The 14,607-nt window shown below is 41.3% G+C and overlaps 1 protein-coding gene and 1 long non-coding RNA gene across 5 annotated transcripts in view; one reads left to right on the top strand and one right to left on the bottom strand.

Annotated features, from left to right (window-relative positions):
* Positions 1–14,607, bottom strand: part of LMAN1 (lectin, mannose binding 1) — a 27,018-nt gene extending 12,411 nt beyond the window's left edge. For 2 of the 4 annotated variants that reach the window (XM_074857143.1, XM_074857144.1), the window contains exons 1-10: positions 14,336–14,607; positions 12,770–12,924; positions 12,573–12,680; positions 9,325–9,386; positions 8,502–8,601; positions 4,499–4,622; positions 4,068–4,126; positions 3,330–3,462; positions 1,491–1,684; positions 1,299–1,369 (exon numbers count right to left, since the gene is read on the bottom strand). In XM_074857143.1, coding sequence (XP_074713244.1) covers positions 1,299–1,369; positions 1,491–1,684; positions 3,330–3,462; positions 4,068–4,126; positions 4,499–4,622; positions 8,502–8,601; positions 9,325–9,386; positions 12,573–12,680; positions 12,770–12,924; positions 14,336–14,549 — 1,220 coding nt within the window. In that variant the 5' untranslated portion in view covers positions 14,550–14,607. The remainder of the gene's footprint in view (positions 1–1,298; positions 1,370–1,490; positions 1,685–3,329; positions 3,463–4,067; positions 4,127–4,498; positions 4,623–8,501; positions 8,602–9,324; positions 9,387–12,572; positions 12,681–12,769; positions 12,925–14,335) is intronic. The other 2 variants (XM_074857142.1, XM_074857141.1) reach the window with 2 other exon arrangements.
* Positions 13,994–14,607, top strand: part of LOC141938375 (uncharacterized) — a 30,548-nt gene continuing 29,934 nt past the window's right edge. The window contains exon 1 of the long non-coding RNA XR_012627247.1: positions 13,994–14,271. This is a non-coding gene — a long non-coding RNA (uncharacterized LOC141938375). The remainder of the gene's footprint in view (positions 14,272–14,607) is intronic.

Below are 14,607 nucleotides of genomic sequence, written 5' to 3'. Positions count from 1 at the left end.
CTTCCCCTGTTTGTTAAGCACAAAGTAACTTCCCTAAATAGACATGGTCTGTATCAAATTTAATTCACATTTACTTTTCCATGAACAATACCATGCTGATAGTTTCTATGAACATGCAAGATTCTTCTGTAAGCAGATGATTAAGAAATACATAAATCTTGACAAGAAAATTACTTAGACAGTAAGTCCTTTTCCTCTGGGATGACCAGCAATGCGGGCTGTTTATTTCTATCTATAAATAAAACATTTCTTTAATCTAAGAAAAATATTAAGATGATGTTACGCAAACTCATACCTAATAAGTAGTCACTGAAAGGGCAGACTGCCAATGTTAACAAGAAAATCTAATTTGCTTGCAAGGTATAAAGATTTGTCAAGAATATTAACATGAAAGCTTTCGTGGAAGAACAAGTGCAAAAATGGAAGCTTTCTAATCTTCATTCTACAAAAACCTGACCTACTTAGGTAAATCACAAGAGCTGCCCTTGAACTAACACAGGAAAAAACCCACAACTGTAGGAATGTTTTTTCTCCTTTTTTAAAATTGGTAACACTAACAGACTACTATGTAGCAATAATCAATATATGAGCTTTAGGCAGTCATAGCAAAATTAGGGAAAAAACCCAAAACCAAAAGATATGTCTAAATTGAAGGAGGAAGTGAACTCAAAAATAATCATTAGAAGAATAAGCAATACATCTCAACAACCCTTATTACATGCACAGACACTTTTAATTTGTACAGAACTACTCAGAATTACTTACGTGCCTTTACAGATGGTTTACACTAAACAAAACCTCAAATACAGCTCGTATACTATTATATATTTTATTCATACTACTATATAATAATAAACTCATATAATCATTATATCAGAAGTAGACTGAGCATACTGACAAGATACTCCAACACACCCTTTTTTGGGAGTGCACTAGCTATAAAATCGAAGGCATTTATGCTCATGTTGTTATGAATACTCCAAAAACAGAGCAACAAGTTTCCATGAGGTAGCAGGTTATCACATTAGCAGAAATTGATTGTTTTTAGAGGGACTGGACTTTCCAGTTGAAGTGGAATCTCATGATTAAAAAAAGGCAAATTAGGAGGCTTAGCCACCCTAGGGATGTGAACTTACTTTATTATAGAAATTAAATGTATGCAGAGAGTCATCACTAAGGAACTGACACAGAAATTTCAAGTTTGTCAATATTCTCCTACTGAAATAATAAACAGGATTTAAAAGGTGGAAAATAATATAGAAATCAAAACACAGCCTTAGTATTTAGAAAGCATTTACCTTATTTCATTTACTTGTCTAATGACTTCTTCTTGAGTTTTCACAACTGTCTCAATCTCTTGCTGGGAAAGCTGGCAGGGGAGAGGGTGAGTGGGGAAAAACAGATCAACATATCTTAGAAAAAGCACATCAATTACGCTGCTGAAATTAGGCTGAGCTACCAATCACAGTGGTTTGGGGTTTTTAATTTACCTGTCCTTGTTGACCTGGAAAACCAGCTCCTCTTTTAGCAATCTCATCTGTGACTGCGGAGACGTATCTCCTCTGCTCATCCAGAATCATGTCCAATTGCCTATTAAGCTGTTTGATTTCAAGGTGAATTCGATTCTGCCCCTCAAAAATTTGCCTCAGTTCACGATCACTTACAGTTTCAAAAAGATCATCCGCTGATAAGGAATAAAGCACAGGTAGTTCTTACATATATGCATTCCTCATAAGTTGCATTGTATCCTTTTTCTTGCACCCTTAAAACTTTCCACATGGATATACTTCCTTACCATAATTTGACATATCTGGTGTTTATTTATCGCCATTGCCATGGCAAAGGATACCCAAATGGGATCAGAACACTCAACAGAGATAACCACACATTCAAACCCAGAGTCCACCTTAAAAGTTCCTATTTCAATACTGGGGTAATGTGCAACATAAAATGGAAACAGGATGCTGTTATTCTGAGGAGGCAGATCTTTTTGCATAAGCTCATACTGTATTACCAAGTACCCTTTGGAAGAGATTTGCAAGTATTAAGTAACAGCTACTTTTTAGGAAAAGTAATCTTTAAAGAGCAGCCTGAAATAGAGAAGTGACTGCACATTTTGAGTGAGTTTCTCTGCAGCCTCAATGTCAGAAAGAAGAAAGTCCAAAAGACTGTGGCAAAAAGATTACTATTTTTTATCAATGGAAGTCGGGACAATATTTCAAAAACACAGATGAAGAAAAAATGGCACAGGACCTTTAGAACTGTCATAACTTATCACTGCACAAAAAAATATGGCAACCTGAAATTTCAGGTCTAGATGCCCAAAGTACATTCCTGTTATGTGTGTGGTCAAATATAACTTATTCAATCCACAAAACTAAGAAGTAACCACTTCCGTTATATATTCAAATAAGCAGATTATTTTCTGCCCAGCTCTAAAAAACAAAGAAACCTCCCACAACCCAACCCAAGCAAACAAACAAAACCCCCACCAATCAAAACCAAAGATTTTGGCTAAATACTCAAAAAAAGTGAGCGAGAGTCATTATTATAATTTTCCTAAATTAAATATCATTTAAAAAATCAGTGGAAAAATGCTGTTCAGTCTGAAATACCTTTAAACCAATGCTTGCTGAGAGCTGCAGACGTATGGTATCAATAGTGAAAAGGGCAATTCTCCCTTACCCAGCCAGTTTCTTATCAATAGCTTAAAATGCAAAATTTAAGGCCACAGTTTTTAAGAACATCAAGCTGGAAAGGTGGCTGTTAGCCAACCCAGACACCACCCCTGAATGCCAGCTAATGCTATGGCACTGAACCTGACAGAACTCAAGATGTGTCTAATACCAGGCAAGCATGAAAAAGCTTTTCCAAGTACACCCATGTTCCAGCACGTCCATGAGCCCATCTTTCATAACCATCCATAAAACAAGATGGGAAAAAAAGTTTGTTATGAATGTGCAGAAACAAACCAAGAAGATGACCTTTCATACACATTTTCAAATAACCAAAAAGGCCATGCTTCCTTAACCACCGCTTTACAGAGGGATGCGTGACCTCCTCTCCCTTCTACTGTTCCATACAGAGTCTCATCATTCCCATTATGTTTACGTTCGTTTGTTTTGTTCTCAGTCCAGGCATGACAAAAGGGACTTTATATTTCAGAAAACACTTTACAAACAAAAGACCAAAGATTCTTAAATAAAGTAAATAACATCAGTAAGAGCTTAGTAAGATCAGAGTATCAGATCCTCATTCTGAATATCCCAGAACGCAAATGTTTTCCTTGACAACTGGGAAAAAAAAAAAAACCCTCTCAAATAACTTGCCTGGCTGTCCTTGCACATCAGGATGGTCCTTTTGAAATTCTTCTTTCTTTTTATCCAATTCTTGTTGAAAGTGTTCAAACTCTTCTTGATACTTCTCTTTATCTTTTTGAGGAATTTCTGCATCTGGTATTGGCTTTAAAACATTATCAAAGAGGTGGGGGGAGAGATTTTTTCATGTTCTCCACCACTCCTATATAACTTTTTCTCCAGCAAGGCTGTTCAGATTTCAGATTTGAAGACATACCACAATTAGTGAAGCACATTAATATATGAAGTTGGAGTGAGAAACCACACATTCCTATGGAGACCCATAGCTTTTCCCCAATACATGCATACTTTCTGTGATTAAAAAGAAAGCAAGTTTTACAAGGATAGATGCTGTTTAGCAGTACAGAACTGTTCTAGAGATATAGGAAGTTGAAAGCAAGAACAGATTATTTGTCTACTTTCCAAACAAAGTGTACTACTTAGTTTGTTTTCTCTGCATGTTTTGATTTAACATCAGGATTTTTGTTGATTCAGTGTGCTTCAATTCTGGTCTTGAAAACATTAATTAAAGTATTACCAAAACATTACAGTATTAGTCTCATTTTTCTAAAACACATGACAGCACAGCTACATGCCAAAATCCTGAAACAGGGATGCCAAGAATGACTTCAGAGGAAATGCCATCATCTGGTGTTACACATAAAACATACACAGTAACATGTTTTACGAATTATGCATAAAGATGCTTACTACTTCCTTCCCAGGCTCTGTCAACTGGAAGGTCAGAAAAGACAGGACATCATGATCATCTGTATTCAACAAACAGAACAAAAAGCCACTGTTAATTGCTACTGCTACACATGACAAATCTTGGCACTTCCCAAGTCAGTCTTGCACTTGCAAAGGATCTTGAGGCAACAGTGTCCACACAAAGTCCTCTCAAGAGTTTATGCAGCGGGGAATGAGACCGTGCAACATCTCTGTTGGGGCAAACTGAAAGTCCTGCTCTAGCCAGGGAACACCTGAGCGTATCAGTAATTTGGGAATGGGAGAGGATTAATTACATCATCATGGTCAGAAATTGGTATAACGGATCAACACTAGCAGTAAAAAAAACCCCACCTCTCTTGCAAGCCCTGCAAGTCCCCACATCATTTGTCACAATTTTTAACATTTGCTACCTGCAAGTCCTCCTGTTGCTGCAGATATTCCAAAATATCCTTGTGATGGCAACACCATATCTTCCACTTTTGCACAAAATTCATAGTCTTCTTTATCCGGAGTAAAGCCATTGTTAATTAAAACCTGAAAGGATGAACACAATTTTTACCACATAAATCTATTTGTGTTAATTGCTTTGTCAGTTTACAGTAATGGTCACAAATACAACTTATCAGGTAATTCAGCAGCTGATAGTAGAAACCAAAACCTATTTATTTTCTGAAAGACATTTTTTTACGAAGAAAATGCATAAGCTTTCTATTTTAAAAAGGAAAAAAAGGCCTGGAACGACACTGACACACACGTACAAGGAACAGGACAGACTGGAAGCATTGGTCTGTTCCCAGAGCTATGATGCTACTGGCATCAGTGAGGCTTTGTGAAAGAAGTCCCACAGCTGGAGTGCTGGGATGGAGGACAGGAGAGGCAGCGCAGGCAAGGTGGCAGTGGAGAGGTGTGACTGTACGGCCCTTACAGTTAGAGGTGATGTGGTGGAGAGCCTCTGGGTGACGATTAGGGGGATGGAAAACAAAGCAGATGTTGCTGTGGGCATCCACGACTGATCACTCATCCAGGATGAGAGCACCTATGAGCTATTCTGTAAGCAATTAGGAGAAATCTCTGGATCAGCAGTCCTTGTCTCTATGGGAGATTTCAACCTCCCAGACATCAACTGGGAATGCCATACTGCTGTGACAAGCAAGTCTGGGAAATCCCTGAAGATGAATATAATTTCTCATCACAAGTACTCAGTGAGTCAACTAGGAAAGATGCCCCCCTAGACTTGTTTGTGAAGAGAGGCAGACTCATGGGAGGTGTGATGGTAGGTGGCTGCCTTGGCCACAGTGATCATGAGATGGTAGAGTTTAAAATATTCGGTGTAATGAGAAAAAAAAGTCAGCAGAGTTGCTACCCTGGATTTCAAGACAGCAAACTTTAAGATACCCAGAGAGCCAGTTAGCAGTGTCCCCTAAGAAACTGCTTTTGAGGGCTTGGGGTCCATGGAACCACTTTTTTTTTTTTTCTTTTTTTTCTTGTTAAGAACCATGCACAGGAGCAGGCAATCCCGCTGCATCAAAAGTCAGGCAAGTGGGGCAGGCAACCAGCTTGGCTGAACATGGAATCCTCTTGGAACTCAAGAGTAAAAAGAAATTGTATGATCTCTGGAAGCAAAGTCAGGCTTCGCAGGAAGATTACAGAGCCGTGGTTTGCATATGCAGGGAGAAGACACAAATGGCCAAAGCTCCACAAGGGTTGAAACTAGCCAGTGTTGTGTCAGACAACAAGAAAGGCTTTTTAAAGTATGTTAATAGCAAGAGGAGGTCCAAGGAAAACACTGGACCAATACTTGTTGAAGATGGCCACCTGACAAATAGGGATGAAGAAAAGATGGAGGCATTCAACTCTTTTTTTGCCTTAGTCTGTACTAATACTGATAGACCTTGGGCTGCCTGGTCCTCTGAGTTGGAGGACCATAGCTGGGGAAGCAGTGACTTTCCATTTGTGGACACAGAAACTGTAAGTGAGCAGCTGTATCAGCTGAATGTTTGTAAGTCCACAGAGCTGGATGGGATCCATCCCAGAGTACTGAAGGAGATGGCGGATGTTACAGCAGGAACCCTCTCAACCATCTACCAAAGGTCTTGGGAGTCTGGGGAGGTCCCCGCTGACTAGAAGCTAGCCATTGTTATTACAACTTACAAGGGCATGAGGAAAGATGTAGGAAACTACAGACCTGTTAGTCTAACCTCAGTGCCTGCAAAAATTATGGAGAAGATCATATTGAGTGCTATTGAAAGGCATCTAAGGAACAGTGCAATCATCAGGCACAGACAGGGCTCATGAAGGGAAAGGCCAGTCTAAGTAACCTGATATCCTACGACAAGATCATCCACCTAGTGTAGGAATGGAAGGTGGTGGATAGAGTTCTTCTGGATTTCAGTAAGGCTTTTGATACTGTCCCTCACAGAATCATTCTGGACAAGCCGTCCAGCTGCGAGATGAGCAGGTTCATGGTGCACTCGGTGAAGAACCGATGGACAGCAGGGCTCAACGTGCTGCAGTGAATGGGGCTACATCTGGCTGGCGACCCACCACCAGCGGTGCTCCTGAGGGCTCAACTCCAGGGCCAGGGCTGTTTGACATTTTTATCAATGATCTGGATGCAGGAGTTGAACGCACACTTCGTAAGTTTACTGAAGATACTGAACTGGGAAGTGCTGTTGACTCAAGGGACAAGAGGCCTTGCAGACAGATATAGATAGACTGGAGCATTGAGAAAGCATCAATGGCATGAAATTTAACAAGAACAAACGTTGGATTCTGCACCTGGGAGAGAGTGACACTGGGCACAAGTATATTTTAAAAAGGATGTTAAGGTACTTGAATGTGTACTGAAACGCAGAGAAAGGCAACAAATCTGGCGAGAGGGCTGGAAGGCATGTCCTGTTAGGAGTAGCTGAGGACTCTGGGTTTGTCTTGCTTGGAGAAAAGGAAGCTGAAGGGTGACCTTGTTGCTCTCCACAGCTTCCTGAGGAGGGCACGTGGAGAAGGAGGTGCTGAGCTCTCCTCCCTGGTATCCAGCGATAGGATGCATGGGAATAGTTCAAAGCTGTGCCTGGGTAGATTCAGACTGGACGAGAGGAAGCATTTCTTCACCCAGAGGTGGTCAAACCCTGGAACAGGCTTCCTGGAGAGGGGTCGCTGCCCCAGGCCTGTCGGTGTTTAAGAGGCAATTGGACAATGCCCTTAACAACAGGCTTTAACTTTTGGTCAGCCCCGGAGGGCTCAGGAGTTGGACCAGATGATTGTTTTAGGTCCCTTCCAAATTGAATTATTCTATTCTAAAACTGATCATGGCATAATAGCATCACCCCTGGTTCAAGAAACCCCTGACCAGTCTATCAAAAGTATACATCCCAATAACATTCTGGGTAACACAAATTTTTGGCCTGATCCCTTCCTGTTCTTAGGTTGATTCTAAGCTTAGAGAAATTCTCTCTTCCTCCACGGATGCATTTGCAGAACTGCTAAGGTTAGCAGCAACATCTGGGCCAAAGGAGTTCCTAGATAAGGCGTCAGGGATCGGGTACATTCAAGAAGAGAGAAGCCTTGGAGCCTGAAATTTGATTTTCGTTTAAGAGTAACATAGCTTTTACCATTACAACACAGTACAAGGTCCACCTTTTTAGGTGTATTCATGTTTACTTTTAGAGAAACTTTTACTACAAAATAACAGCTGTGTGTTTTATGGCTAATACCTATGAATAGCACCTTTTCAGAAGAAATCAGAAGCCAAGAAACACACACTTCATAGTTGCTGCAACCCAGCATCACAAGTATTTTTCTCTCCATATCTAGAAGGAATTCACAATCATCCGAATAGCATTTAAGTCTTGAAGACTCCCTTATACCAGGGATTTTCTATCTGCTTTAAAGCCCTACTATTTCTTGGAGGTGGGAAGCCTCAAGTAGCAAATTTAAATCTACTGTCAAAAAGCAAGCTTCAATTTTTTTAGTCACATTTCAAGAACCTCTTACAGTCGGCTACAAACCCCTCTGCAGCTCTCAGATCAGCTTGACAAATACCGTTCAAGTTAAGGAGCTGCTCAACCACTTGGAAGCTGAGGAACAGATGCTGGCTTTGGGACACCTCTACAGGCAAGTCAACAGCAACAGAAGGGTATGAGCACATGTGATGTCTTAGCATGACTGACTCCTCAGTAACATCAGAAAAACCAGCAATACTTGCCAAATTAGCTCAGAAAACTACAGATGCACTAATGTGGCTAAAAACTCGTCTAGCATTCGAACATACTGCACCTCTTTCCAACTTCTGCTACAGAGCTCAACATTTTCAAGAATACTGGAATTAACATATGGGGTCTTTGGGTTTTCACATAGTCACAACAATCTCACACTTAAAAAGCTGAGAAACATGAGTAATTATTTCAGAGTACTTACAGTCAGTGTTTTTTGATAGTACGTTATCTTTACTCGAACAGGATAGGGCTTGTTACGAAAGTCCCTCTGACAGGATGCCAATGCTTGCGTGGAACCATCACTATGCAAGAAGACAACTTGCATAAAACTATATCTTATGATTTATCAGCTAAGACAGAAAAGCATCAATGTATCACTAAGCAACATCATGGTAGTTTTTCAATATGCAAGTTTTTCAAAAGCTGTCCCACAACTGCACTGAGCTTCTCTGAAGTCTGGGATCAACAGTACTAGATGCTTTACACAGGACACAATATAGATAGAATGCAGTAATGGGGAGATCTGTTTGCTTCTAAGACATATTCCCACACCTGTGAACTGAGATGAAAATAAACTAGTAATAAACTAGTCTGGACTGCACCAACTAAGCTAGACACCTCTCTTCTCAGAGAATCCAAAATGTCAATTGTGCTGTTGACAATAAACAATCAGAAATCAAAATTAAACCAATTAATTTTAGTAACAGGCAATCAGCTTTCAGTTAGTCACTTCTGTCAGTTATTAGCTGTGTGTGGAAGATACCCATAAGCAATGAAATGTCTGTACCTCCATTTATCTGAGTTCACCCATCCCAAAGACATATGCCATTTAAATATCCATCAGTTACCAGTTTCTGTGCTGTTACTGCCAAAACAGTGTTTTAACAAATAGAAAAACTCAAATGTAAAGGAAACAAAAAAAGTTTCATATGAAAGAAACCTTTATAATGTTTCTTAAAGAGTTTCATGTAACACCTCATCATTTAAAAGCAAACATTCATCATTAACACTGAAAATAAACTTACTTCTGATGGTCATACAGAAGTTTTCCGTTGTTGCCTACAACAATCACTCCAGGATTGTTTTTCTAGAAAAAGAAATCACAAACAAATGGGATAGTTTAATTCAAAATGAAGCATAAGTAACATCACTGATAGCCCTTCTGTGATAAAGCGCCCGAAGTCACTACACTACAGATACACCACAGATGTTTTTATTCTTTCTGCACTTCAGGACTACATAACCAAAATGGCTGAGTAGCACTGTGTTATGCTGTGTGTTTTGCAACAGACTGCTACATTCTTTGCACAGTTAGGGGTGAAAAAACCACATAAATTAAGTTCCTGGATATACTACCAATTACCATAATTACCAATTAACATAACCAATTACTCGCAGATAGGAGAAATTTATACATAGTGAAGATACAGATCTTGAAACTAATACATGACTTAATACATCCATCTTTGGCCGCATAACACTGGGAAAAACATCCAGACGCTATGCTGCCAGCCTACTGACCTTGTCACAGTCATTGGAAAAACCTCAGGACCTATCTGTCAGAGACTAAACAAAGTCTGTTAAACACATCCCCAGTTATTTAAATTGCTAGAGGATGAGTACAAACTAAAATGATAATGGCAGAACAGATTTACAGTGCTATTCTGGTGCCTCCAGGAGTTTATGAAGTGAACTCCAGTTTTCACAACAGCACAAGTTACACCCTTCAACATTTCAATTCATCATCTCCTAAAGTGTACTGGTTTTGGCTAGGACAGAGTTAGGTTTCTTCACAGTATATTTTAGGGGGCTATGTTTTGGATTTATGATGAAAACAGTGTTGGTAACACAGTGACAGTTTTGGTCCACAAGGAGTTGTGAGGGGACAGCTGACCCCGACTGACCAAGGGATATCCCAGATCATATGGTGTCACACTCAGCAATAGCAGCTGGGAGGAGGGGAGGAAGGAGGGGGACATTCAGAGTGATGGCATTTGTCTTCCCAAGTTATCGTTATGAATGATGAAGCCCTGCTGTCCTGGAGACAGCTGAACACCTACCTGCCTGGCAATGGGAAGTAGTGTATTAATTCCTTGTTTTGTTTTACTTGAGCGTGCAGCTTTTGCTTTACCTATTAAACTGTCCTTATCTCAACCCACGATTTTTCTCATTTACCCTTCTGATTTTCTCCCCCATGCTATTACAGGGGAGGGAGGAAGCAGCTGTGTGGTGCTTAGCTGCCTACCAGGGTTAAACCATGACATAAAGGAATACACTGACCCGCTACACAGGTTGCCAGCTCTTAAGAAAAGAAAACAAGACTCATACTTCAAAAATTCAACAAATAATGTCCTTCTCAATTCACAGTGGTGGGGTAGGGCGGTCCTTTATCTTCAGAAAAACACTACAACCAAACTACGTTTCTTTTCCTTCATCACAGATTGTGACAACAGAATGGTAAACTGTTACAGAGGAATACACCAGTGTTTCTACTTCTCAGCAAGGGATTTGGTTAGCTAAATTGCTTCAACATCAGTATTACCTGCTCAGTACCACTGGAATACTTTCGTGTCACCTTCTTACTGCTTATTTCAGTTTAACAACAGTAATATTGAAATAGTTCAGAGCACACTTGCATATATTCTGCACAAAGTGTGTACAAACAGTTCCATTTCAAAGCATTCATGAATGCAAACCAAGTCTAATCTACTTTAGAGTACAGTAGATAGGTACTAATGGAAGTATTCAATGCTAACGGTGGATGGGCGGCCCAATTTCTGCTGGGGAACATGTCTGGACACAAGCACATACAAGAACTTCAAAAGTAGCAGAGAACCCAACATGCCAAGTAACTTCTGGTTTTTGCCTCCAAAGGTCACAGGAAAGATGTGCTATAAACTCTTGTGACATTTAGTGTGGTTCTTACAATTTCAGGTGTTCAGAGCTAGGAAACTGTATTTCTCTTTTTAAAAAGCTCTTGTCACTACTTCTACAGGGAAATAAAAATTCAACTCTAGTAGCGCCTAGAGCCTTAGAAGGAAGAGGAAAAAGGCTTTGCAGTTTTTAAACCAGCACCATACGCAGAGTGCTTTGAGTTGGCAGTACTAGATGGAGTCTACTTCTGGATGCCAACATACTAGGCTGAGGATCAGTTACAGCACCAACACACTGAAACAGCAACAAGAATTTCTCCATACTGGGACTGAAGAAAGTAACAGGTTGTCATTAAAAAAAGTCTTACAAACTCCAGTATTTTAAGACGTGTCAGACCAATACAGGCATGAGGAAGACTTTTGTTTTGACTAGAAGTGACACATCATCACTTTCTGAAAAAGGGTTTCACACCACACTGACTAAACTTATCATGATCAGCATCCCAGTGCTATCAAAGTTCTGGCAAACAGCGTTGTCCACATGCAATTTTTCGTAAATGGCATCTTCAGCCAGCTAAACTAACCAGTGTCCGTATTCATGCCAGAAGTCAGAAAAAAAAGGAAAAAAAAACCCTTAAAAATTGTTAGTAAGTTGAACAATACTCTAGTCTTGTCTTTGAAGATCAGAAACATAAATGTCACCTTCAGTCTTTCAATTTTTATATATGATTAAGTTTGCTGTAGATCAAAAGCCATCTGTAGGAAAAAAGCTTTTACACCCACAAAAATATATCTAAAACATCTAAAAGCAAGCCAAAGTAGTGCAGGAAAAGCCAAAAAAGCAAAGCCAACCTACTATGTATTGTTAAAGTTTCCCAGGATCATTCTGGACTGGAAAACTGGAAATTCAAAACAGCAACTGTCACCTCCATCTGCTACAGAATTTTTGCTGCTGAACTAAAGGCAGATTTGTTCCAAGAAAAAGAGCATCTCTGAAGACAGACATAGAAATTTGTGTTTCCAGAGTGTCATATTTTGGTACAACATGCCTCTTCCAAAGCACCCATCTTCAGACATATCAACATTTCAAACTGTGCATGGGCATTCCAAATTTCAGCTTGTATGTACGTCCACGGTATTCTCCCTCCAAACTTAACACTTGAACCAATGTTCAGTGGAGATTCATTACGTGTTATGCTTCAACTTTCAAGCTTAAAAAAAAAAAAGTGGGAGAAAGCAGTACAAATTCTATAAGGGAAACTTAACTATTTTAATTTATCCCTTTGAAGTGAAGGGGTAAGAGTAGGAAAATAACATTTTTTTTTTCCCGAAGTTATATGTACAAAACAGGCAGGAAATTAATTTATAATCTTTCCTAGAAGAGTTTGCTTCCAACTAACCTTTCCATCATTGTCAAAGGAATCAAAGAAAATTCCAACACCGTTCCATTTATCAGCTGCCCCGAAAACAGGACCTTCCAAGCCTTGCTCTTCTGTAAACCAGATTGCCTATTACAGAAAGTAAGTAAGAGTGGTAAGTCAAGATTCACTTTTTAAAGCATGTCTATTTGTTTTCAGTTAGATAAAATTCTTCATACCAATCCATCAGCTCCAATGCGGCCTCTTCCTGTAACTCGGAAGGTCACTTCGACTTCCCAATATTCAAATATTGACTTGTTTTTTGTCCACACTGACCCTCTTTGGCTTTTCAAAGATGTTGTTATACGAATCTGATCTGCACTTGGTATGGCATCTAGAAAGGAAAGGAACCAACACTGAATATATGAAAAAAGTATTGCAAGTGCTTAACTAGCCAATTAACAGATCTTCTAAACCCACAAAATTTTCTGGCCTACTCAACTAGAGAACAGTTTTCAAAATAAATTTTTAATGGAGTACTCAACCACTTGAGAGGGAGGAAAAAACCCCCAAACCCCCACGCTTTTACTTTCAACAACTCAATTACTACCGCTTTACACAAGACTTAATCCCCTTTCTTTTGGGACCACAATGTACAACTTAAATAGAACACTGGTCTTGCTGTTAAGATACGTATTAAATGATAATTTTTTTAAAAATCAGGATTGGCTTTTTGCTGTATCCCACATAACTTTTCACAAATCACAGATTTCTGTTCTGCTTTTTAAAAACAGATGTTTTAATCTTCTATTTAATAGTTTAAAAGGAGAGAGATTCATTCACTTATTGCTAAGTAACATTTATTTTTGTGATTATCTGCTTCAAAAGGCAGGAAAAAAGCTCATCTATAGACAGCTTCCTTCATGTCACGTGTAGCATAATGTCAAGAATCAAAAATTATCACTCACGAATTAACCAATATAAACTAAACACTGTCAAAAAAAAAAATCCCCACAGCAGAATTTACTACAGTGAAACTATACTAAGGTAGAACCTCATGTACAGTAAATATCAGTAAGGGGGGGGGCCTTACAGAAGACTATACACCTTTTTGAGTACAATCAAATCCTTAACCCATACTGCAGAGGATACATAAATTGCATAAACTACGCTCAATAAAGCCATATTTGCCAAGGTAAAATTTCCATTTCAAGCTTCTATATTATGAAATTCCCCAGGATTTCTAGCCATAGAGAGCACCGGCAGCCTGTCTCTGGCACACCACAGGCTCGAGGCCGACTTTCGCGCTGACCGAGTGACACATCATCACTCCACAAAGCGGGGTTTCGGACCTGAGCCACCTCCTCACAGCACGGAGCTACCACACCGTGAGAAAGGTCACAGGTAGCTCCGCACCGCACGTCGGAGGCGCCGGGGGGGCCGTGTTTCCATTTTACCTCTACCACAGGGTCTCCTCCGGGCCGCGGGAGCTACCTGGAAATCCGCAGGACACGGCCCCGCGGGCGCGGAGGACGCCGGGCCCTCCGGAGGGGGCGGGAGGCGCGGGGCCGAGTCCGGCTCCTCTCCCTCTCGGCTCCCACAAGGGCCTCGGTGGCCCCCCCGCCGCCTCGGCGGGCCCCGGAACCAGACGAGGCCGGGTGGTCCCGCCGGCCGCGGCCGCCTCCGCCGCGCCCCTCAGCCCCACGGCCGGCGGCCGCTCCCTCCCGCGCCTTTTCCTCGGGTAACGAGGGGGCAGGAAAATGGCGCGACCCGACCCCGCTCGCGCTCCGCCGCCCGGCACTTACTGCCCGTGTGCACCCAGAACGGCACCGTCCCATCCGCCTGCACCAGGTGCGGCCCCTTGAAGCTGTACTTGTACTCGAAGCGGCGGTGCGGCTGGGCGGCCGCCGCGCCCTCCGCCGCCGCCTGCCCAAGGGCCAGCGGCCAGCAGCCGGAGGCGAGCAGGACGCCGGTGAGGAGGGCCGCCGCCAGGCCGCCCCGCTGCGCGCGCGCCGCCATCTTGGCCCGTGCTGCGGGACGCCGGGCACAGCCAACAGGGCGCCGCCCGATTGGCCGA

This window comes from Strix uralensis, chromosome Z (assembly GCF_047716275.1).
Source record: "Strix uralensis isolate ZFMK-TIS-50842 chromosome Z, bStrUra1, whole genome shotgun sequence".
In the NCBI taxonomy this organism is placed as follows: domain Eukaryota; kingdom Metazoa; phylum Chordata; class Aves; order Strigiformes; family Strigidae; genus Strix; species Strix uralensis.
Note: the sequence above shows the minus strand (reverse complement) of the source record. Positions and strands in the feature narration are given on the sequence as shown.